The sequence below is a fragment of the Lepisma saccharinum genome, chromosome 4, assembly GCF_977018435.1.
Source record: "Lepisma saccharinum chromosome 4, izLepSacc3.1, whole genome shotgun sequence".
Lineage (NCBI taxonomy): Eukaryota > Metazoa > Arthropoda > Insecta > Zygentoma > Lepismatidae > Lepisma > Lepisma saccharinum.
In genome coordinates this window covers 53319516-53346695 of record NC_139232.1, presented here as the reverse complement: position 1 = coordinate 53346695, position 27180 = coordinate 53319516, and the positions used below count along the sequence as shown (strand labels likewise).

Below are 27180 nucleotides of genomic sequence, written 5' to 3'. Positions count from 1 at the left end.
CCTTTTAAAAGGCACAGACAACTAGTATCGGAGCAACTAGTTCAAGAAAGATTTTTTAGCATGTGTTATCTTCAATTGTTTTTGTTTTATATTTTTGTCAATAAGTGCTTAACAGCCTGAACGTTTGTGAAGTAAATGTACATATTTGCTCTGGTACAGCTATTTAGCAATGTATATAAGAATATAAATCTAGTGATTACAATTACCATTTTTTGATGTTGATACAAAATACCAAGAATGACATCATATTATACATTGAACAATTTTAAAGAGTTGACCTGTGTATATAAACCTTGATGCCTATGCAAATGTACACAATTTTGGTAAAATTAATTATAAATTTGAATGTGTCTTATCTTGCTTGTCTGAAAGAACACATATGATTGAAGATATTTGTTTTTCATATTATCAGTCAAAAATAAGTGTTATGAATATGAATTCAAAATATTGCACAATTTAATAATTTTGTCATGATATACAAATTGGCTTTTTTAAACATCATATTTAATAAAATTAGTTTTAAATAGTAATTTCAGACACTTAATTGCATTATATGAAATAAATTTTGAGCAATCATATGACCAAAATTATTATAACTATTGCACAAATGTGGAACTCTGAACTTAGCCTAACCATTTTCAGATGTTATTATGACAATGTATTAATTTTATTGTCATAAACTCTTGAGGTCAAAACAGGCCTGCTCCAATAAAAGTAATAATATTTATTATTTATTGTATTTATATATTTATTATTATTTATATTTTAATTTCATTACATTGCTGGCAGATGAACTCTTAGAATCTTACTTTATGCTTAAATATTATCATATTTGTATGATAGACTGACAATTTTTTCTTATGTTTCAGTGTTCAAAGTTTTTTCTATTGAAGAAGAGGAGTTTGTAGAATGCTATAATCTTAGGGTTGGAAAGAATTTGAATTTGAATTTTTCATGCAATGACGTAGCATGGAATACAAATGAAGGTAAGGAGTTAATACTATTTTTTCTCTTCATAATGGTGGTTATTTTCCCTTAATACGAGGTTTATTTTTAATTATGGGCCATTTTGCACTCACATTGGCAACACTGCGTGCTTGGCATTTTGCGCATGTGCGTTAGTTACCATCATGCCTTGCACGTAAACAGATGCCATTTGCACATTATGAAACGCTTGGTGTGGTTGTGGTGGACAATGGAAGTGGTGCAGGTAATTGAAAATCCCGCTGAGTGTGAGATATGATCAGTGATCAGGTTTTTGACTGTGAAAAATGTGAAAGCGGCAGACATTTATCGCCAGTTACGTGTGGTGTATGGTGAGAATGTCATTGTTGAAGGAAAGGTGTGTAAGTGGGTACGTCTGTTTATGGCCGGAATGTTCATGACGAACCATGATCAGGATGCCCCTCAATCATAATGGACTCATTGGTGCATGATGTTGAGAGCGCGATATGAGCCAACCGCCGTTTGACAGTGTCAACGCTGTTCGATTTGTTTTCACAAGCTTCATGTTCTGTTGCTGCACGACAACGCACAGCCACACAGTGCAGCTTCCACACAGTCGCTCATTGACTCATTTGGCTGGGAGCGGATGGACTACTCTCCTTACAGTTCAGATCTCGCCCCTAGCAATTATCACCTATTCCTCCACTTGAAGACTTTCCTCGCTGGGAAGCGATTCAACAGCGCCGATGAAGTCAAACAGACCATGATGGATTGGCTATCTGACCTGGCGGCAGATTTCTTTGATGAGGGTCCACAAAAGCTCATCTACCGCTACGACAAGTGTCTCAACAACTATGGGAACTACGTGGAGAAGTAGCTGAATGTAGATATAAACAGCCACAGAGGGTATTAAATTTCTTCCTTTGCATGTTTTCATTTATTCCAAAATGGCCCCTAATTAAAAAAAGTAAACCTCGTATATTACAATTTAGTCTTGCATATACTTTGTACGTGCTAGTTCAAATTGGTGTAAAGTGTAAAGAGTAATCATAAGCTAGAACTTTCCATTCATATGGTTTAGAATGCTTGTGAATTTTATTATTCTTGATATTATCAGTTATATTTCTTTTCTTTTTATGAAAAATTGTCAGGTTTTTGTACTACTCTTTCTAATATTATTAGGTAAAAAATTAAAAATTTTGATGTAAGATGTTTCTAATTTTTTGAAAAAATATTTGAAGTTGTACTTGAGTGTCTTTTTTTCCTTTTTTTTTATATGATTGGAAATTTTTTTGTTTCCTTGTAGATCATCTTCTTGCAACAGCTGCGACAAACGGAGCTGTTGTCTTGTGGAATTTAAATCGTCCATCCCGTTCCAAACAGGACCATGTTTTCAGTGATCACAAACGAACAGTAAATAAAGTTAGTTTCCACAGCACAGAGTCAACATGGCTCATCTCTGGTTCACAGGATGGTACCATGAAATGTTTTGATTTACGGATTAAAGAAGCCACAAGAACATTTTACAGGTCAGTCAGAATGTTTTGTAGAAATTGGTAGAGTATAGGGCTGAGCTGATGTATCAGCCAATACAGTAGTGTCGGTGGGATATTATTTACCGATACTGTCCGATAACATGCCATCATTTTGGTCTTTCACGAGGTCCATAAAAATGCTGCATGGTACTTTCCTGGAAATTATGCAAATTCAAAGTTTCTATTTATATTCCACTAATAATGTGTGAAAAACTCTGTTTTGTAATTACATAAGAGATATTTTAATATTCTGATGTAATTCTTGAATATATTGAAGCAAAACACTGGTGAATTGATGCTTATAATTCGCTTGGTTTATTTGGCTTTTCTGCCACTTTTGGCTAAACACGAGTGCGAGGGTGAGTGATGATGATATGATGAAATTTTTGAAGGGTCACACACATAAAGTGCCCATGCCCAGGCTGGGGTTCAAACCTGGCATGCTTATAATTGGGAGTTTCACTCATATGAATTGATATTTTTTTAACAACTTTTGACTGTTACAATTTTCAAGCATTGCTATCAGTAAGAATATCTACAACTGTATGGGTGTAGGTTCAAAGTGGTATTGGTAGGGGCATGCATATTTTGTTTTTGATGAAAACATGAAATGTGAAATTACACATTGTAATGTTAATTTTTCATGTTTTTGAAAGGTGTGAGGTGCATTTTGCTACCATGTTTTGTCACGAAATGATGTAAAATGAGAAATAAACTCTTAAATATTTACTGACACAACACCTTCCGAGTTCTGAACTATCCTGTGAGTATGCAAATCATGGAAAATTTATTAATTCTGCTGTAAATATTTGAGAAGAAAAGAATGGACTGTTTTACACAGGAATAAACTTAATACTCTGATAACTACATAAATGTGCTATTAGAAGTAAAATATTAATTTTGTGTAAAAAGTGTAGTTTTTAAATCAAATTTGATTACACTGTTGAGACTTGTTTCCATGTTAATAAAACATTAAAACAGGGCATGAAATTTCAAGTTTGATGTCAGTCGCCGGACTAAAATCTTTGGTCGCCACTATTTTATATTGATAAATAATAAAAATATGAGCAATTATTAAAATGAACATACCTTAGGAATTAATGTTTATGTAGCGCTGTCGTTCTGCACTGAAGTACCACTTATCAATCGCAACTACTGGGTCAAACACTGACGGGGGGTCATTTACGGAAACTCTGAGCAAATCATCCAGTGTCTCAGTCTTTAGAGAGTTCTTGTAAATAGTCTTGAGTCTGTTGTGACAGCTGAAACCTCTCTCGCATGAAGCTGTGCTCACTGGTAAACAGCACAAAATGTCAAAATCTAGAGCAAATTGAGGAATCTTGCTGAACACTCCTCACTGTGAATCTTCTCCAGCATCTGATTCAAAGTCAGAGAAGGAAACAAAAGTTTGTATTCTGTCCACTCTGCTAACAGAATATCCATTTTCTCATTATAAAGGCTTGGGTTTAAGTACATGTAGAGCTTCTTTATTTCTTCTATCCCAAACTGAAGAATATTTTCTTTAGGAGGCCAACCAAGATGTCGAAAACATGCAGAGATGCAATCACATCTGTTGATATAGATTGCAATCTTTCTGTGATGTACACCTTCGTATTGTTAATTAAGTTTCCTCTAACAGTCTGAAACTCTTGCTCTCTATTTTGAATGTTTGTGAGCTGCACATCCCTGATCTTTCCTGAAATGGATACATGGTCCAAGAAATCTTGTTCGCTTGGTCCAACATTAGATTCCAGGTCAGCCAAAACTAAAATACAGTGTTCAATTCTTATTTTTAGAGATGAAATCAAAAGACTCTTATTTTGTAGTGCCACGCTTAAAGGGTTCAGTTTCCTGTAAAAATCCAAAAGGAAGTACAGAAGCTTAACAAATTTAAATTGCTTCAAACTTTTCAGCAAACCCTTAGGTTTAGTACTATCATTGTCTTTTCCATGGGTCACCTGTTCAAGATGGGTCACAACAGCTTTCCATGATTACAAGAGATCTCTTACAGCACTTTTTTTGCTGGCTAACCACCTAATAGTGTGGATATCACTCAGTTTTAGAATTTCTTCTCCTATAACTTCAGCCGTTTCTCTCAAGAGGTGAAGTCTTTAGCAGAGCCATGATAAAACTGAAAAATATTCCTATCACGGAATCAAATGCTCTAAGATATTTAACTCCAACACAGCTAACTGCAAACGGTGTGCAAGGCAGTGAATATATATAATTTTATTACAAATATCTTTCATTTGCACACCCAATCCTGATTTATGCCCGACTATATTTGCTGCACCATCAGTACCCAAGCCTACAATGTAATACTTATTTCTGTATTTATTTGAACCTATTGCCCAATGTGTGAAGTGACCAGCAGAAGTAGCATTTGGGAGCTCTATTACTCCTAAAATGTCCTCTTTGATGTGACCATCAATTGCATCCACGTATCGAACATACACATTTGCATGCTCGACTGACTATCTATCTGTGGATCCATCAATCAGAAGGCTGATGTATGCACTTTTCTTTATTTTCTCCACTAGATCTAACTTCAAAGTTTCAGCTATGAAATGAATAAATTCTCTGCATTGCTTTTTATTGCCATACGATGGTCACTATTTATATTTTGAGCCTAACAATGAAAAAACAGGAATTTGGCATTGAAAACTGCTTTATTGTTTTTCGAAGTATTCTCCTTTATGGTCAATACACTTTTGCATTCGTTCGAACAATTGTCAAAGCAGTTTTTCCAATCTTCTTGAGACACCTCCATAATATGGTTTTTGAATGCATCAACGGCGTCTTCCGCCGACGAAAATCGTTGTACACGCAATTTATTCTTTGACATTCGGGAACAAGAAGTCATTGGGTGCCAAATCAGGACTGTACGGCAGATGACACATCAATTCGATTTTTTGATTGTTCATAAAGTCGGTTGTTAGACGAGATGTGTGACAGCTGGCATTGTCTTGATGAAGAATGATCCGACGGCGTTTGTTTGTTTTCCGTATTTGACCGAGGACCTCTGGCAAACAAATTGTTGTGTACCATTCAGAGTTGACCGTTCTACGTTCCTCTAAAGGCACAGTTGCCACATGACCAGTTTTCCCGAAAGAACAGGCGACCATTTGTTTCGATGTGCTTCGAGCGCGAACAACTTTTGTTGGATTGGGTTCATCTTGAAACACCCATACAGTCGACTGCTGTTTACGTTCCGGCTCATATGCATATATCCATGATTCGTCACCTGTTACAATCTTATATACGTCTTTTGAAACACCACGATTGTATTTATTGAGCATTTGTTTGCACCAATTGACGCGAGCGTCTTTTTGAGTTTTTGCCAAATTGTGTGGGATGCAACGAGATCATACCTTTCTCACAGCTAAATGATCATGTAATATTTTATATATGCTGGTGGAACTAATGCCTATGGTTGCCTCAATCTCACAGTATGTCACATGACGATCTTGCAGTATTAGGTTTTGCACAGCATCAATGTTTTCTTGAACAACAACTGATTTTGGACGACCTTCGCGAATCTCGTCGGTGAGCGAATGGCGGCCACGATTAAATACGTTATACCAGCGTTTCACAGTGGCAAAGGATGGGGCTTCATCGCCAAATGTGGAAGTAAGTTGATCGATGCACTCTTGTCTTGATAATCCATGTCGGAAATCGTAAAAAATCATCGCACGAAAATGTTCACGAGTTAATTCCATTTTATTGTTGTCGCGCAATCTCCAAGGCAACATAAACAACACAAATGAAGCTATTGCAAAACATTTGAAGTACGTTATGGTCAATAATGACAGACGATTCCGTGCAAACGTCAAATCGCGCCTAACTTCAGTGTTGCCAAGGCTCAAAATATATATAGTGACCCTCGTACTTAGGTAAAACACTCACACTTAATTTTCCTGCCAAACACAGCAGATCTGCAAAGTATTTAAATGGCTTCTCATGTTTAGCTACATATTATGCTACATTAAATAAATTTGTAAGATGGGGTCGGCATTGAGTGGACATGGGGTTTTCTATCGGCTCGCTTTCCAAAACCATGTATGAATGTTGGATTGAGATGTTCGGGCGTGTTTGACACACATTTGAAACAACAAAATTTTAGTCGCTAGCCCCAAACTTTATTTCGCGCCCTGCATTAAAATGCTGACCAAGGCAAAATTTATTGTAATAGAAAATAATCACTAAAAACGTAACGTTTCCACCCTCTAACAGGGTCTAAAATTTTATGTTTTTAGTGATTATTTTTTATTACAATAAATTTTGCCTTGGTCAGCATTGTAATGTTTTTCAAATTTGATTTTTGTTCACCATTATAACACTGAAATCCCATTTTATGTACTGCTTTTGATCTCGAAATATGCTGGTACCGGCTTAGCTCTAGGTACCGGCTTAGCTCTAGTACAGTGCTGGCATAAATTGACAGGGCTCTCAAGGTTCATACTCTGGTTAGACCAAAATTGTCATTAGGGTCATTCCATGCCAATTCAACACAGAAAAGTAACATTTCCAACCCGACCCCCTCCGATTTCTTTCAAATTTCCTGATAAGAGATGGAAAACTACCAATTTGCAGAGATATATGACAATTGTGAGGAAAGTTACAGGTCTGCAAAGTTTGAAAATTGTGTGAAATTTAAACACGTCTGTCTTGAGATAAATTACTATAATTCTGGTTCTAATCCAGATAGAGCAATGAAACTTATATCATTGAAAAGCTAATCAGTAGAGCTTTACATTGATATGCAACATGGCCTGTTTCTAAGAATTTTCATGTTCAAGGTCATTGACCTTGAATATCTTATAACACCCCACCTTCATTTTTTTTTAAAAAAAATTATATCTCATTGCTCCAATATATTACTATAAACATGGCAAATATCAAGATGGCTAGGGTTACCAGACGTCCGGTTTTTCCCGGACATGTCCTACATTTTAGCCTTATGTCCGGCGTCGGGAGGAATTTGAAAAATATCATAAATGTCCTACATTTTGAGCGTCACATAATATTAATTAGGAATATACGTAACAGAAAAAAAATCATGCAAGTTACAAGTCTATGGACTGCGCTTCCAAACTCAATACTGAAATTTATTTTGATTCAGTCATTGCCCAGAAAGAAAACAGTTTGTCCTGCTATTAAACAAACGGGAAAAATGGAAGCAATAAATGAACAAAGTTTTGGGACCACTTTCTGATAACGCCACTGTTCAATTCCTGAGCAGAATTTCTTGCCTTACGGTTTATACTAATGAAACAAGATGTTGTCCATTCTGATTCAATATTCAATATAATTTGATTATAAAGCAGGGGTATAGAGAACAAAGTTATTCATGGTGTCTGCCAGTCAAGAAAGTCATGGAAGTCAAGAAAAAGTGAAGAAATCAACAAGTAGGTTAAAAAGGCAATAAATTATTCTTGTGGTCAAGAATTTTTGCTATCATAATGACTGATTGATTTAGTTTATTTTACTTCACTTTTATCTGTCCCTTTGGCTAAATGCGAAGATGAGGATGAATGCTGGTAAAATAAGATGGATGAAGGGACAGTCACAAACATATTGGGACAACCGACACAAGCCCCACATAAGATTATACATACTGGCTGAGAGTCCAGATGCCAAAGCCTCGCTTGTCTGCCAAACGCAGTTCAGGATGCATTAATACGAAAAAGCAGACCTAATTCTCTTCTTAAATTCAGCTTCAGTTTTTATCTTAACTGGCCCTTTGGTAGAGGTTTTCATTAAATAAATATTTATTTTCTTAATTACCAATTTCCAACTTTACCTAAGTAGGGGTCCAATAAATAAACGTTAAGAAAGACGAGAAAAAGTCAAGAATTCTGGATATGTTATTTTGGTAGACACCCTGTTATTGAACTAAAAACTACCCAAGATGAAACTTCACGAACCATTTTAAATTACTGTAATTACTGAATATTTGCTTGCCATTGCAGGTCATAATTCAAATGTTGAGCGAGTACTTTCATTACCATCAGCACAATAGACTTACGAGAGAAATTAATTTTTCATAAAGTCTGTAAAATGTTTGGTAATGGTCCCTATAATTTCAGAGAGTTTGACTGTCCACTCTAACATAAATATAGTTTGACTAAACCTGAAATTTTGATAAGAATTGTCTTCTCTGAGAAGTACCACTTAAATCATGTAGTAAGAGGTGCATTGATTAGTATGATTGGAAGTTTTGAAATTTTGCGATTAAGAATTCATTTTTTTATAACTAAAAAAGTGTCATTTTTCAACTACTTTCTAACGTGTTCTGTATAGAAATATGTATTATTTATTGAGAATGTTTTGTGTCCTACATTTTGGGACAGCATGTCCTACATTTTCCTTACAGCGATCTGGTAACCCTAAAGATGGCACACCAAAGGCATCATGCACCAAAAAATATTTTGTCTACATCACTACACTATCAAAATGCTGTAAACAGCTATATATCCAGTTTTACATTGCTTTTCGAAATCTCATCCAGTCTGAATCTAATGACAGTTGTTATGAAGTATCATCTACACTTGGTTAGTGAAATTTGTTTTATATTTTACTCCTGGTGTGATCAGTGGCACAACACACAGTGTCAATGTCACTGTTATTCTGACCAATTGGTGAACATGTCAGGTTATGACCAGCCAATAGGAGAAATTTTTATTTCAACCAATCATCATCAGCTTGTTTCATGGATGTGGCTTGTTTAGTCAAACTGCAGTGAAGTGTACATGTGCTGTTAGGTAGTATTCCTTGAATGTGTAGTAATAGTTTGTAAAATATGGATATCATGTCAAAAATTTACTGTTGCAATCCATATAAAGAACAAGGGTTTGAAGAATGTGCAGGAGTGGATGGTAAATATGTGTCCTAATGTATTGCAAGGAGGGAAAATTTGCAGCAAATGTAGAAACAAAATATCACAAAACCCATCAACACCTGCTGAAGTGGCCTGAGCTGTGCCAGGTACTTCCACAGAAGATGTAAGTGAAGATGAAATAGCACCTGATCTGGCACTGGATTGTTTAAATACTAGCCTGCAGTATCTAGGTGAATCTCCTGTGAAGAAAAAGAGACTTCAGCATGAGAAAAAGTACCCAAAGCAAAAATTGAAAAAGGTAGCCTCAGTGTTGGAGCATACTTATGTGGCACAACCTGAAATAGAAGAGTGTGAAGAACATGCAGAAAGTTGAAATCATAGCCCAGCTGAAAGATGAAGTTTCACAATTCAGACAGTATGTGTGACAAAATACAAATTTTGACTGTACTTCCAAAGAGCTGGAGTGTAAGGAAAATCATGAAAGAATTTTCTGCTTCAGATTACATGGTATGGAGAGCAAAACAGTTAGTGGCACAACATGGTATATTAGTGACACCAAATCCAAAGCCAGGAAAGACATTGTGTGAGAAAACAGTTCAACGTGTATGTGACTTTTACTGCGATCATAATATGAGCCGTGCGCTGCCAGGAAGAAATGACTATGTGTCTGTGAAAGAAAATGGAGTTTGAGTACATAAGCAGAAGCAGCTAGTGTTCGACAATTTTATGGAAATGTATGCATATTTCAAAAATGCATACCCAGATGTAAAAATTGGATTCTCAAAATTTTGTGAGTTGCGGCCAAAGCACTCTGTTCTTGCCAATGCCAGTGGGACCCATGCAGTTTGTGTGTGCTCACACCAGAATTGTAAGTTAATGGTTGAAGGGTGTAAATTAAAGGAACTAACAAAGCATGAAGAACATACATTACTGTAATACAAGCACTGTGTAGCATTTGTTACACATGCAATCCTGCTCTTCCAGCATGTTTCTTAGGTGCATGTCCCTATTGTCCCAAGTGTAATATTAAAGTAAAAAAGCCCCCGTTGACGCGAATTCCCTTTGATATTTAGGCAATTCTTTTGTACTTACGGTAAATGTGTTCAATGTTGTCAACGTCAGTTGCAACACATGAGTGTCTGTGTGCATGAGAACAAGGAATATGTCTTTTCTTATGGAAGAAATCGATAACAAAAAGTCTGGATGGCTCTTTAGACGCATCTATCTAAATGGTTATATAAATTTGGGGAAGATATTACGTTCGTTCTTGCCAAGTATGCAGGAAAGTATCTTTCTCGCGAATTACTTTTAACCTTGTTAGTCAGTTTAATTCAAACTCAGTATCAGCACAATAGGTAGCTATGGTGCTATATTGAAAAGGAAATTTAAATTTGCATATACTGGTGAATAGTGTTTATGTTCAAACAATAATAAATAACTTTATAATTATAAAATTGATAAAAGAAAACTAGAAACAACAAAAATTACAAGAGCATTTATAACATATCAATGCTATACTTTAGAAGAAAATATCTCTTTGTTATCTCCTTCCGGGATAAAGCAAGTCTTTGTATTCACAATTCTGAGCTTCAGTTTTCCAGATTCATCATCTGACCAAACCACATCCAAACGTAGAACATATAAGTGTCACTCTATGCAACCTTCCTCCAAGCACTCATTTGAGGAACTGTTACATTTACAAGCATGCTCGTTAAGCCAGATGAAAACAGATACCTATTCACTGCTTCAAAATCAACATGGCATCTTTTATACATATCAGTGTCATTCCATAACTTTCGAATCTTTATCAGATTATATCATGATCAAAGTTCATTCAAGTCATAAAAGGCTTCTATATAACTTAAACATCCAAGTTATTATAACATTACCAAGTTTAATGCTTTAAAAGCAACAATTATTGTAGAAATATATCACCATCCCATATTGCTATATTTGTCCTTATCCTTGTTCCATCTTCAGCTCCCCACAAAGTCACAGACAACTAGTATCAGAGCAACTAGTTCAAGCCACATTTTTTAGTATGTGCAATCTTCAATTGTTTTTGTTTTATATTTTTGTCCATAAGTGCTTAACAGCTTGAATGTTTGTGTTGTAAATGTACATATTTGCTCTGTTACAGCTATTTTACTATGTATATTACAATATACTTATCTAATGATTACAATTACCATTTTTTTGAATGTTGATACAAAATACCAAGTATGACATCATATTATACATTGAACAATTTTAAAGAGTTGACCTTTGTATATACACCTTGAAGCCAATGCAAATGTACACAATTTGAATAAATTTAATTATAAATTTGAATATATCATATCTTTGTTGTCTGAAAGAACACATATGATTTAAGATAATTGTTTTTCATATTGCCAGTCAAAAATAACTGTTATGACTAACTTATTATAAATATTGCATAAATGTGGAACTTTGAACTTAGCCTAACCTTTTTGAAATGTTGTTATGACAATGTATTATTTATATTGTCATATACTTCTCCAACGAGTATTACAAATCGGTTAGGATTAGTCACTTCTCTGTGAAGTTTGCATCTATGTCAACACAATGCGAAAGCATGGCACGACGCAACCTGGCACGGCTGATTGTCTTATGGCTGCCACTGGGCTACAACCCCACCTCCTCGCTTGTTAACTGCGGAGACTTTTTCATGCCTCTGCGCATAGGCCAGACTATGCTGGCCCAGAGCAAGTGAGAGAACAGCTGGGAATGTGGCGAAGGAACGCTTACGAGATTCGAATCTCCTTGTTCGTAAATGTATTAATTTAACTACATTTTGGCAAAGCAAGTGCTATTTCTTTTTCTGAGGGTGGCACACGGCTCTCGCCTTAGAGCCGCCGCTGGATTCACATGAAAAGTATTTAGAAATATTGAAAAGCTGTTCTCTAACCAGAAAATCCACTTTTGTCACATCTTATTGATGCAGAATGGAATAAAAATTACATAGTAATGTTCAAGGAACTTTCTCTTGGTTCTTTGTCATCACTTTCCACTATTGTCCCAGATGTCCATATCTGATCTTTCTGACAAGTTTAGACTGTAACGAGATGAAGATTCCACAGACATTATATTGTTGAGTGTGAGAGCTTTGAATTCGTATACAGAAGTTTCAATATCTGGAAAATATGCAAATTTCTTTTTTTTTTCTTTCAATTATTTTTTGCCATGTGGGGGAGGAACTGATTTTGTGCTTAAATCAGAGCTAGTTTAATATTCTGATTATCTCATGCAACAACTCATTAATAGAACTTATGTATGATAAAACATGTTGACATAGCATAGCTCCAAGGACATACTTATATGTACACAATGATAAATATTCTGCATAACATTAAATTGGTATCTTGAGTTGGCGTTTTAAGTCCACTTTATGCACAGCAAGGCTAATCAGGACTGGACCTACAGTTTAAAGTGGGATCCGAACCACTATGTGCCTCCTCTGGGTATCGAACCTGGGACCCCTTGATTACAAGGCGACGACGCTATTAAATTGGTATCTGTGGGAATGGGTAAGAGTAATAGTATCACTTGAAAAATATCCACTCAGCCCTAATTCAAATTTCAGTACTGACACATCAGTATTAGATCAGCCTTAGATAAAATAAATGTGGCAGGAATCATATATTGCCACTCTTCTGATGCCCCATTTGCATCATTTCAGCAATACGGAGAGTGTCCGTGATGTACAGTTCAGTCCCCGACACCATCATACATTCGCAGCGGTCTCTGAGAATGGGAATGTTCAGCTGTGGGATCTCCGAAGGCCTGACAGGTTCAATCATCAGTTTACGGCTCACAGTGGTCCAATTTTTGCTTGCGACTGGCATCCTGATGTGAACTGGCTTGCAACTGCTAGCAGGGACAAAACTATAAAAGTAGGTATTGTAAAAGAGAATACGTAGTTTCTTTTCACTATTAGAGATTTTTCTTACAATGAAAATAACACAATTTTTGAATTGAATATAATAAAATACTAGCAATGAAGGTACATATTAATAATTGGTATTGTAGATACACCAGTGTATTGCTGAAATTGCCAATAATTTTACCAATTTGATATATCTGTTAATAGACTGTAATCTAGTGCAAAAATCTGACATTTTGTTATATTTTTTATGAACATAAAGACATAATTCATATATGCTTGTTTTGTAAAGTACATGTCTAAATACACAGTTTCATTTTCTGAATCAAAATCCAATTCAGTCACCTGGTTACATACAATAATTAAGAGTGTGAATAAACCATTCATGTTCCTCATTGAATAATTGCAATTTGAAAATTTATTATTATTATTATTGGTAAATGTAATATTGTTACTTTAACACATTGGCAAAAATATCATATCAGTCCATACCTAAAGAGTAAAATGTACGAGGTGTGTCAGGAAAGTAAAGATACAATGGAAATATTTCTTAAGGAAAATATGTATGGCATAAGTTGTAACACTGACAGTAACTTTGATCCTTGCTCTTTTCCTTGTATATTCATCGTCAACAAAGGCACAACATCAACTCGTCACATTTTGAAGATTCATAACACTCCCAAAAATTGCCACGATTTGACGATGAATGTCTGCTGGTCATTCGCCTTTTTCCAGCAGAAACCGTATCACAGCCCACACTTTGCATTTGCTGGGATTCTTAAATCGCCGCAGCCATTTCCAGCACATGTGACTCACAAAAGCCTCAGCGCAACACTGGAAATGAACGCTACTGAAAAGAGCAAGGATCAAAGCTACTGTTAGTGTTGTCAACTTATGCCATACATATTTTTCGTAAGATATTTATCGCCTCGTACTTGTGGTGGATAATTTAAAAAAAAAAAATCATTGTTTTGACCCAAAGCATGAAGGATCTTAGGACTAGAGACATTGAATTTTTGCACTGCCCGAAAATGGGAAATGTGAATAAGGACTGCATTTTCCACCCAATTCTAGGAATTTAGAGAATTATTGGTGCTTTGAATGACACTGTGAATCACTGTGAATTTCTTTGAAAATATGAAAAAAGTGGTGGTCTCTTTAAATCATCCATTATAGCTGAAACTTAACATTTATAAATATTCTATGGAACATTTGTTACAGTTGTTGTATGCTTTTTTATGATCATACTGTGTTAACATTGTTTGTAAATGGCAGGCATTTTTTGCAAGAAATGAGGATAACACTCCATGTTTTGTAACTGTTGTATGCTCTCAAAAGATGCAGGAAACAAAGATATGACATCACACGTAACATTATGGTTATGTTATTTTGCCCAAGCTCTAAATATATGTTGGGAAGTATATAAAGATAAATTTTATTTGTTTTCCTGCTAGGGACTAAATTCCCGAATTCCTTTGGCGTAGAAAGAACTTGGTTGTTGTCGTAGCCACTGGAGGACATCGCTCCGCAGTGCTTCGTCTGTCGTGGATTTCTTCCCTCCCAGATGGTCTTTAAGGGGTTCAAACAAATGATAATCACTGGAGGCTAAATCCAGACTGTAGGGGGGATGGGGCAAAACTTCCCAGCGCAGAGTTGTTGTTGTCACATTGGCCGTGTGAGGGCGGGCATTGTCATGGAGAAGCATGACATTTCCAGACAACATCCCAGGTCTTTTCTTGCGAATGGACTTTCCTACAGCACCACTCAACAATGTGGAGTAATACTGGGCATTAATCGTGCTCCCTTTGTCCAGAAAATCCACATGGATAACGCCCTTCATGTCCCAGAAGACACTTGCCATGATCTTTCCAGCGGACGGCTGCGTTTTGCTTTTCTTGGAGGGGGGGGGGGTGACCTTTATGCCGCCACTCCATGCTGCGTCTTTTGGTCTCTGGGGTTGAATTGTGCAACCATGTTTCATCACACGTGATGATGGATTGCAACAATTCATCACCTTCTGCTCGAAACCGATTCAGAAGCTGTTCACAGACCGTCCTGCGTGTCCACTTCTGATCGAATGTCAGCTGGCGGGGAACCCACCTTGCACAGATTTTGCGGAAGCGTAAGTGGTCGTGAATGATTGTCTCAACACTCCCGACACTGATATTCACCTCGGCAGCAATATCCCGCACTGTTACTCGCCGGTTCTCAAGAATCATTTGCTCAACACGTGCGATATTCACTGGTGTGACTGCAGTCTGGCGAATGTGTCCATGTGCTTCATTTGTCACCAGCTCCCGTCCTTCGCGAAACTGCTCTTGTCCACGACATTGTTTGTTCACCATACTGTGCTTGCAATCGTCTGAAAATCTCAGCTGGTTTCACTTTCTCCTTGACGAGAAATTTGATTACACACCGCTGCTCCACAGCCACAGACACACTGCTTGCCGCCATGTTCGCTGCAACTGCTGCACATGCGCGAAATACGTCATGCCGGGTGCTAGTTACTCGCGAAGAAATACATTACGTCACCCGCATGTTTCATCATGATCCAGCTATTCATCGATTTTTTACATACGAAAATCCCGGTCAACCTTGAACGACCCTTGTTTATGTAGTTCCATTTTTCAGGATTCTTAACAGAAATAGCAATGCATAGATGAAAAACAATAACTACTTATTACCGTAATTGGTAAGGATGTACATTTTCATTAGCATCTTTGACTCGAGATCACAATATTCATGACACAGAGTACTCATTCCTGTGTAATGAGAGCACTGTTGCCAGTCCTCAACATTCCCCCCTTTGCAAACATCATGTGCTATAATTTTTTTATTATTATTATTATTATATACACACATACGTTCTTAATGCTAAATTTTCTTACATGAATGTCTCTTTACATATTTGCTCCATTTTTGATTTTACATATTTGCTCCATTTTTGATTTAGTTACATTTTTAGTCAGTATATCAGTTTCAAAATTCTCTGAGTTTACATGCTGTAAATACACATTTGCATTTAATACATCAAGTTTCAAAAAATTATGTTTTCTATTTATGTGTTTTGTTCTTGCTTTAACAGAATTACTTAAAATCCAATCAATTGCTGATTTACTGTTTTGTCAATTATAGGTCTACTTATAAAGTTTTCAACACCTAACTCTGACATTAAACTTACGATCCATTTTCAATCACACAGACCTTCACACAATGCAACTAATTCTGCTTCACAAGTTGACAATGCAACCAAATTTTGTAATTTGCTTTTCCAACAGTGTAACCATTACGTGAGTGAACCTAACCTGTGTAAATACTTTGTTTTGTCAACTGATTTTGATTCTGCAAAGTTATCCAAGTCTCGATGCAAACACCTGGTGTTTTCACAGGATTGCAATCATAAAGTTCACATTTCTTTAATATTTTTTTAAAATATAACCCTTTTGTAATAACTGATACCCTTTTCCAATAATAATTATGTCCATACCCAAAAATGAACTTAAGCTATTATTCTCTTGAATTATGAAATTCTTTTGGATTATTTCCATTCTCTTACCTATACTCTCATCATTTGGACCTACTACTAAAAAATCATCAACTTCTATGTACAAAAGTTCTTGCCCTTTCAATTTATAAATACATGGATCACTTTCTAGTCTTTTGAAACCAATTTTGGTGTGAACTTCGTTCAGTTTCTCATTCCACCAAAGACCTGATTGTGGAAACCCATACAAACTCCTTTGAACAAATATTTTGTTTCTGTGCATTTCTTCCACAAAACCATCTGGTTGTTTCATGTACACGTCTTTTCTTAAATTACCATAAAAATATGCAGTTTTTACATCGTACAGTTTCTCATTTTATAATGTGCTCCCACAGCTAACAATACATGTACAGATTCCATTCTTATTACAACCAACTGCCACCAATCTTGTTTTTCTTTTGTATATTGTCCCATCCATGTTTTCCTTTGTACTAAAGGCCTCCCCCATGGCGCAGTGGTAGCGTCATTGCCTTGTAATCAAGGGGTCCCGGGTTCGATACCCGGTGGAGGCACAAGTGGTTCGGATCCCACTTTAGACTGTAGGTCCAGTCCCGATTAGCCTTACTGTGCATAAAGTGGACTTAAAGCACCAACTCAAACCAAACCAAAACCTTTGTACTAAATACCCATTAACTTTTTTTAACCTTCATGTTGTCTGAGAACTAATGTCCGAACACCATGCGATTCCATTGCTCGCACCTCTTCATCCATTGTGATTTTCCAACTGTTACTGTATGATGAATTGATCATCAAAAGTTTGTGGTATAGTTTCTTGCAGTAAATTTGTTTGTTCTCTTGTTTTTATTCTCTCAGATCTTCTCACACCCAGACTTTTAAGTTGATTTTCATTCCTTTTTCAATTTTCTTTGTGTCTTGCTCTTAAAACTTTGTTCCTTTCTTTTCTTTCTTCCACTCCGTTTGGTTCTACTGTTTACTTCAGTTAATTCATCAGTTCATACTTCTCCTGTTGAATCTTCAGGTGTTAACTCAAGAAATATATACCTTTGATTCATGCAAATGGACACTACTGTTGTCATATTGCTCTCCTAAATTAAACCTTCACATTTTTGTTGAGATTTATTTGCATCAATTAACGTTGTCTTTCCCATGTCTAATTGGGACCTATTTGCTCTCTGTGCAATACCATTACTTTGTGGGCTATATGGAACTGTTAACTGGTGATCTATACCTTCCTTGTTAAACAAACTTTGAAATCTACTGTTAATAAATTGAGTACCATTGTCTGATCTGACACTTTATATACAATTATTAACTGCTTTTCATATCAGTTTTTAAATTTTGCAAAATAATCAAATGCTTCATATTTTGTTTTCAGAAAGTATACAAACACCCTTCTACCATAAGAATCTACAATAACATACATTGCATGTAAAGATATCAGTTTGGCGGTTACGCGGAGATGGGTAATTAACTCTGATACACTTATTATTAATTTTTCCGCGAAAGTTATTTTCAGCGATTGATTTCGCCACTCGTCTGGTGGCTTCGCCAGGCGTGAACTGTCTTGCTGTGGCTGGCGTGGTTCCTTCTTCTTCCACTTGTGTTTGTGGTGGCGCTAGTTGATGCAGCACTTTCACTTTTTGTCGTTCTTGTGCAGGTGTAGAGCGGAAGAAGAAACCACGCCGGCTGCAGCAAGACAGTTCACGCCTGATGAAGCCACCAGACGAGTGGCGAAATCGATCACTGAAAAAAAATTTCGCGGAAAATTAATAGTAAGTGTATCAGTTAATAACATACATGTACTTTGCACCACCAAATGATCCATTCTCTATAGGTCCACTCAAATCCATGTGTATCAAATCGAATGTTTTTTCAGTACCATCATTACTTTGTTTAAAGTGAAGTTGCACAATTTTTCCCCTTGTACATGCATCACACAGTTCCAATTTATCTGAAGTTTGCTTAGAATCTAAATCCCTTACCACATTACTGTCCCTCATTTTATTTAAGTACTTTTCATTTAAGTGACCTAACCTTCTGTGTCACATGTATTTTTCATTTTGTACTACATTACCTTTCATAGTTAAACATGTTATCAACCAGTCTTCTTTATTTGCCAGAGTCTATACATCATATCTGCACTTCTCTTCTTTCTTCCTGCATGTTATATACACTAAAAGCAGCTTCCATGTTGTCTTTGCATGTGAAATCTTTTTGTTTGTTATATTTCTTATCCTTTGCCTTATGTGCTTCTTCGGATTTTTCACTGTAATGCATTTTTTGCAACCTAACCTCTTCTTCTTTTAAATCTTCTTGCAATTCTTCAATTGTTGCACCCCTCTGTGCTCGTAATACTGCTTTGACGTTCTTGAATTTGTTATGAACACCCTGTACAATATGGTACAGCACTTCGCATGTTGTAATTGGTTGACCCAATGCAGCACTTTTTGACATTATGTTGCGTGCTTTCAAAATATGTTCATCAACACTTTCCTTCTCACTCATTTTTATATTTTTCATTTCCACACTGATATCTATTATTTTTGCCTGCATCTCGTTGACGAACAGTCCAGCCTGGTCGGGTGGTAAAGTTACCACTATAATACCAAAAGCTTCATCATTTTTCTTTTCCACATTACTTTTGCCTTTTCTTCTTCTGGTTCATCGTACAGTATTACATCTCCGCACAATCCTTTGCTTCACAGCACTGCACTTACCTTTAATGCCAACACATTATAGTTACTATTGTCCAGTAATTATATCTTGCTCACATCCACCATTCTGCTAACCACAGGGATGCAACCACTGTAGTTCCATTTTTCAGGATCCTTAACAAAAACAGTGACACATAGATGTACAACAATAACTATTTATTACCGTAATTGCTAAAATACAAGGATGTACATTTTCCTTAGCATCTACGACTCGAGACTGCCATATTCACAACACAGACTACTCATACCCACGTAATATGAGCACTGTTGCCAGTCCACACATTATATTTAGTGTGAATATTCATTTCATTGTAGGTGTGGGATTTAATAGGCAAACCAGTCTTGGAGTACACCATCCACACAATTGCAAGTGTTGGGAGGATCAAGTGGAGACCGCAGAGGAAGTATCACATCGCAAGCTGTGCTTTGGTAGTGGACTGCAGCATTAACGTGTGGGACGTGAGGAGGCCATATATACCATTCGCTGCATTCAACGAACACAAGGATGTTGCAACTGGAATTGCTTGGAGAGGAGACCCTCATGTTTTCCTTTCGACAAGTAGGGTGGGTATTACAGGTTATAGTATTAATATCAGATTAAAAATTATGGTTGATTGATTGATTTGCTTTATGTTACTTCGCTGTTGGTGTCACTTTTGGCTAATTTGTGAAGATGGGAATGAGTGATGACATGATGAAATTGATGAATGGACACTCACAAACAACCATGGTCTGATACCATGAATTTTGTAACGTTGTGCTTGTTGCGTTAATTATATAAAGGGAGGAAGCTACCATACGTTGAAAATTAAAGGCCGCGATGTTAACAAACAAAATAGCATAACGTTCAAAATCTTTTGATTTGAGGTATTTGCCGTGTTCTTCACAGCACCCCAAAGTTCCAGAGAACTTCAAATTTTGTGTGGGCCACAATAGGAGAGTCAAACTTGTACAAAAGCTGAACTACAAGCGCCGAATATACAAGCGACATTGTTGGAAAACTTAAAGTTCAAAAATATGTGACTACAAGATAAAGCTTCCAACATTTTTTTGCCATAAAAATAAGTACTTAGAGATCTTCCAGCACACGTGAGCACTGTACATATTTTATCATACACAATCTAAACTACCGTCACCACTAACTACACAAAACTACAATTTGGCAATCTTGTTGAGTAGTTGCGAAACAGATTGAAAATGACAGTGAAAAGTTGCAGTTATCATTATATAATACTTTTTTCAAGTTTTCTTTAACAGTTCATAACCATGCCACAATTAACAAATGCTGCTCGATTTGACCGCAGGATTGGTCATGTAACAATAACAAGTATTCTTGACACGAAATCATGCGTCCAATTAGTTGCAACAATATGTTTCAATCAGAGGCGTGGCGTGCATGTAGCCGCTGTTACCGCAGGTAACACCAAAATATAAAGAATTGAAGAACCTGTCTTAAAATATTATTACGTACATGAACTGATAATATTGTCGTAAAGTAAACATTGCAGACTGACATTTTTTCTGACACCGGCAAAAGTGAAGAGGCGGACTGATCCGGTATCAGGCAACATGAGGAAAGGGCCCTGAGCCACCGCAAGGAAGACTTTCCATCGCGGTAAAGACTGTTACGGCGGGAGGAGGAGGCGGGTTATTGGCATGACTGTTTAGCCGCTGCAGTTGCCGGTGATCCTTACCGGATACAGATCAGTGTTGCCATATTCAATTGACAGAAAAGAGCTAAGTCACTTAATTGGGTCTATCTTACTCTGAAGGTGTCCAGTCACACTGGGGAACGATGGCGCAGTGGTAGCGTCGCTGCCTTATAACCAAGGGATCCCGGGTTAGATACCCGGTGGAGGCACAAGTGGTTCGGAACCCACTTTAAACTGTCCCGATTAACATTACTGTGCATGAGTGGACTTAAATTGCCAAATCAAAATTTAAAAAAATCAAATCACACTGGGGGAAAAGCAAACTACCAAGTGATATTTTGTATTTACTCTAAATATCAGCGATTACGAAAGTCCTCTTTGTCCTTCTTCGACATCATGGGCGAGAAGGAGAGGAGAGGGATGGGAATGGTCAAGGGGTCCGCTGTCCTTCTAAAAATGTCAACCTAAAATTCTATATTTCACACATATAATATTATTTCGGTTACAGGAATTTCTGATAATTGTTGAAAGGGCCGATTGAGATTGACATACGTTGTCACAGGAATGCGATAATTTCGGATTGAAGCAATGTTTTTGAGGTGGTAGAACTTTTTTTGGGTGAAAACATTACTTACAAGCATAATTTCCCGATTGTTATCTTAGCACGCTCTGAAGTGTCAGGTGTCGCAGGTTCGAATCCTCAGCAAGAAATAGTTATTTCAATGTTTGTTGTTATTATTTTACTTACATAATTATAAAAATTAATAATTACATACACAAAGAAATAATAATTTTATTTCAATAATTCACCATGCATCCTCATCGTCACGATTATCCTATAAAGCGAAATCCTTAAAGGTAGCAAGGGACGTAAAATATACGAAATAGTAGTGGTGTCAGAAATGAGATTTCAGTGGATTTAGCGAAACATGGGAGTGGGAGTAGTTAGGAAACAGATGAAGACTACATCTACTCTACATACGTCTTATTTGAAATGAAAAGTTTCGCGATTTGGGCAAATCTGGTTTCAAAAGAACTAAGATGGCAACAGTAGTAGAACTGGACTTCTTGCAGGTTCAGAAGGAAATATTGGGGAAGCGCCGATGCTGAGAGGAGAGGAGGCAAGGAGGGTGCTTCACATGTTACAAAAGTAAACAACGGTTTGTGGGAGGGACTGTGCAGTGCGAGTTTTGTGAGTGGTGTCTTTCGTCTTTATGTTGTTTTCGGGCATTGTCAATTAATTAACAAGCGGAACGGAGCTTGCTCCGAGTTCCGAGGTGGTGGGTTCATCCTATCTGAACAGTGTGTGTAATTGTGCGATAGAAAATATTTTGAAGCAATCTTTTGGTTCATTCTTTTGCAGAAAAAAGCGAAATTGTGGCGAAAGGGAGGCCAAAGCCTATTTTGAACGATTTAAAAACCAAGTTTTCTGCTGGACATTTCAATGTTTCGTGGTATAACGATTATCCGTGGTTATGTGGATGTTCGCAGTTGTCGAAACTGTTTTGTTGGCCATGTACTCTATTTTCGGGTGAAAAAAAAGTGTGGAATTCAGGTGTGGATAACATGGACCATGACCATGATGCACCCAAAAATTCAAATTCAAATGAAAAACTTCACTTTATGACAGCATCATAGAACTTTTTTGATTTGATTTGATTGATTTTTGCTTCGCTTGTGCCACTTTTAGCTAATTTGTGAAGATGGGGATGAGTGATGATATGATGAAATTGATGAATAGACATCACAAACGTCCATACCCAAGCCAGGATTCGAACCCGGGACCACAGCATCATATAACTATTTTCAAAGAAGAGTCGACGGATTGATCTGCTCTATAAGTAGTTTCCTATAAGTAGCCTTGTGTCAGCAACCAATGTTTGCGATTTCACTTCAGTCCTTATGTCAACATTTTTTTTCCTGATTAATAACTTTGCCAAAATCTAGTATTGAATTGCACACGTACCAGATTAATATTATATGAACTACTTGGAAGACATGGGGGGGGGGGGGGCATGAGGTGGGGAGGCACCCAGGTCTTACGGCTCATCCCTTAAATGTCCTACTGATAACCAGTAACACTTTTAAAAATCCAACGCCACGTCACTGGTTCAAATAATGTTCCTTAATTTACAAATATTTCAATTAACAGTTAAAACATCCAACAAATAAGAGTGAGCAATCAAAAACTCACGTTGAAAGAGAATTTACATTAAGATTCAATTTCACATTTTTTTTTTGATTATCAAAATTCTATTACCAATATATTAACATATTCCATGATTTTTACTTAAATCCAACTAAAACAATCAATAGTTCTTTGACTAGCAAAAATACTACTATTATGAATGTTCGCTTATTTCAATTACGTCGCATTATTTAACAAAATATTTAACAAATATGCAATAGCAATACCGAAGATGCTCATGAGGGAGGTAATTATTTCTCGTGTTTAGGAAAATTCATGCAAGAAAGCTCGAAATAAGAGTAGCATGATATAAATTGTCGCGATTGCCCTAAAGTAACGGTACACGACGGTCGGTCTATCTCGTTTGGTTCTCGCACCTCTTTTACTCTAGTCCAAATACCAATATACATAGTTTAACCATCTTTTTGTTCATTCATTTCTCGTGTTAAAGTTTGGTCACTTTCATTTTAATTATTACGACGTTTCACAAATTAGTAAGAAAAATGTGCCGTTGCAACTACAAATTTGCAATATTCTTTTTCGAGCTATGCTTGACGAAATACTGAAGTAAGTTCACTATGAATTATGTTTTTTTTACTGGTTGTGGCACACTCACTGGACTCGCAGCATAATTTATTCAAATTAGGTGTAAGCAACTCTTCACCTAAATTCGGGTGCACTCAACAATGTTCACTTTCATACCTGAATTACGTGATTAGACGAGTCCCAGCTTCTCAACATCCAGTCGTTGCTTCCATGTCGAATACGTCTAGAGGTACAAACCTTGTGGTTAGGTTACTTTGCCAAGTATTTCGGTAACTTTAAATCCTTTGGTCGAAGTACGTACGTACGGAAATTCTGTTATGCTTCTTCATGTGTATGCAGTATTCCATAACAAATGTAGTTGCGATAAAAAGTTATAAAAGATCAATATACTTTCGATGTTTCAATCAAATGTTCACCGGACTGCAATCACATGTTGCAACGATAGAATGTTCGAGCAAACTTGACCGTTACTCACTCACATGAGTACTGTGATGTGATCGCAAGCACACGTACGCCAGACTACAATTCAACTGCAACTGTTCTTACCTATGTTCAAAAGGTGTGCTTTGTGGGTCATACGCCAGGTGGCGTGATTACGAAAAAGGAGTAGTTAATTCGATAGGTGCTGCCATCTCTTGCGAGTTCTCGGAATTAAAAGAAAATTTTCTCTCACATTTGAGCGTGGACCGCTACCAATAAATAGCTCTTGGAGATTGTAGCGATTTTCGAGAAATAATAAATAACAAATCGCAGAAAATCGCCACACAATTAAAATTTATGGATACTCGTGTTTGGACTGCAATTAAAAATTAACCAGGAGGCCTACGTAAAATGTAGTTACACCAAAATTTTTCCAATTTAATTCTGTGTTAAGCTATGGTTACAACTTTCGAGTATATCTTGGTAATTTATTTTCATGAGAACAAAAAAGTGCTTGTTTTTTTGGTGTTTTCCAAATGACTGCTCTCTTAGAAATTCTATAAATAAGAAACTTATGGTCCAGTCATGATGAAATTTTAATACAATACAGGTAGAAAGGTTTTAAATACAATTCTTAATTTTCAGATTTTTAATATTGGCCAAAAAAACGTTCTTATGAATTTTGTGAAGCAACTTTTTCTTATTGGATAGTCCTACAAATACGATCTTGGTCTTGTTTTGAAGCTCTTTGCAGCTGTTTTTAAAACCCATTATCATTGTCGATTCACATTGCAAAATCCATTTTATGCAGATTTTTATTCAATGGAGTAAAGATGTTTGTTGGCACGTGCTGTCACCACAGGGATGTCCATTGAAGTGTGGAAACTGAAGGCTGTCACTACATGAGAAACTATACTTCAATTTGATATACTGAGTTATTACCAGTAGTTACAGTAGGAATTATATATTAATTTTGAACTATTTTCATGTAGAAATCTACTGCAATAGGGGCTATTGGAATTTACCACTTTCTTAATAATAGTGTAAATAAATTACTAAGTTTATCTGAAAGATAAAGTTAGTAATTTGTTTACACTATTATCATAAATCCACATCTTATATTCTCCAAACATGAATAACACTTTCTTGTTGCAATTTTTGGTGGGACTTCGTAGATGTTTTTTTTATAATTAATATGTATGGTACTAAATTTTACTATAATTATGTATTATTTATGGAATAATTTATGTTTTTTTATAAAAAGGATTATTTGTTAATCATTGTTCAATACAAGTATCACCACTCATGTTTGCTTCCCTCCCATTATTGTGATTTTCTTCCAGACATGTTCAGATACACAACGTACCCTAATGATTTGGTCTGGAAAACCTGGCCAAGTCTGTGAATATTATTTTTACAAAATTGTATATCATCTGATATTACATTTAGAATCTCAAAAGCAAAAATGCTGAAAAAATTACTGTTTGTATATTATAAATATATTTGGATATATAATGCTGGTAGAATAAAGATATGCGATTTGAAATTATCACAAGAAAACATTTTTAAAATCACGTTTTTTAGGTTTTTCCTACAGTAAGGCATTACACTGCAATAAACTTGCCAAAACTATGTCATTGTTCCCTCTGTGATCAAATTTTTTGAATTAATTTATTTTGGTTTATTTACTTTGCATGCTGAGCCTGGGATAGTGAGAAATTGAATGTCTGGATATATGTTATTAGAATTTTGCCTATTCTGACTCCTCCCAACATGTCAGTTTCGACAAATATTCTTGCATCAGAAATAAGGTTTGTCATATCTCGACCAAAAATAAATGTTTTTTTTATTCTGTATCAAATGCTCAATGTGAATTAATTTTATTGACAAAGGAAGATGACACATAATGCAAATTCAAAAGACTATGTTTGTTCTATTAATTTTCTATTTAAGTTCTTATGAGTAGCCAATGTATTTTTTTTATTTTTTATTATGTACACTGAAATTACACACATTCTCAAGTGGGCATTTGAATTTTAAGCATAGGATTACTTCTATCATCCTGCTAGAGGTAAAAAAATATATATAATGCATTTATTAAATTTATTAATGGCTATCTTTTTTATTTCAAACAGGATTGCACCTTATACCACCATGTTTTTCGAGATGCATCTCGCCCTGCAAACAAGGCCAATCCCCAGGGCATAAGCCTCAACAGCAAAGGTGATGTGTCTTATGCTCTTAGGCAGAATCCGAGTGCTGTGCTTCCTTCAAAATTCGCTGGTCTTGTCAAGTATGTTCCCATTTTATTACACGTAGCTTGTTATTATTCTTAGGAAGTAACTTAAAATCAGAGTTACATTCATGCAAGAGTTATATGTGCTTCTTGATCACATCCCAGTGCTTCACATGGGTCTTTTGTCAGGGAAAATGCTAATAATTAACTCTAACTGTATGGAGCTGTCTACAGCAGGAAATTTGAAGTTGTGTACTTTTTCTGTAAAGAAAATTTAATATCTCAGAAACTACTAATTGTAGCATTACAAGGTACTGGATAATGCTACTAGAGACAATTTTGTTCCCATCAATTGGAAGAACAAAAGGAACAAAGTTTTTTGAAAAATATTGTTTGTATGAAATTTGGCTGTTCCACGCGGAGTCCATGCAAGGACTAGGCTACAAGCACATTATACTAAAGAACAAATTTACTCTATCAGGAGCATATTTGAAAAAAAAAAATGGAATTTCAAATAGTGCCTATACCCCTGTGTTGATAACAGACAATTAGGGCTCAGCCGATACCACCGTTTGCCGATACCCATACTTGTATAATTCCAGTTTAAAATAACAAAGGCTAGTTACCGAGTCATAAAACTCATCACATGACATTCTATTAATGACATGAAATAACTCCCAAATTGTTCCCATGT

General features: G+C 36.1%; 1 protein-coding gene across 2 annotated transcripts in view; it reads left to right on the top strand.

Annotated features, from left to right (window-relative positions):
- Positions 1-27180, top strand: part of Wdr24 (WD repeat domain 24) — a 128182-nt gene that overhangs the window by 10237 nt on the left and 90765 nt on the right. For both annotated transcript variants that reach the window (XM_083120511.1, XM_083120510.1), the window contains exons 3-7: positions 870-986; positions 2252-2474; positions 13022-13235; positions 19760-20008; positions 26386-26543. In XM_083120511.1, coding sequence (XP_082976637.1) covers positions 870-986; positions 2252-2474; positions 13022-13235; positions 19760-20008; positions 26386-26543 — 961 coding nt within the window. The remainder of the gene's footprint in view (positions 1-869; positions 987-2251; positions 2475-13021; positions 13236-19759; positions 20009-26385; positions 26544-27180) is intronic.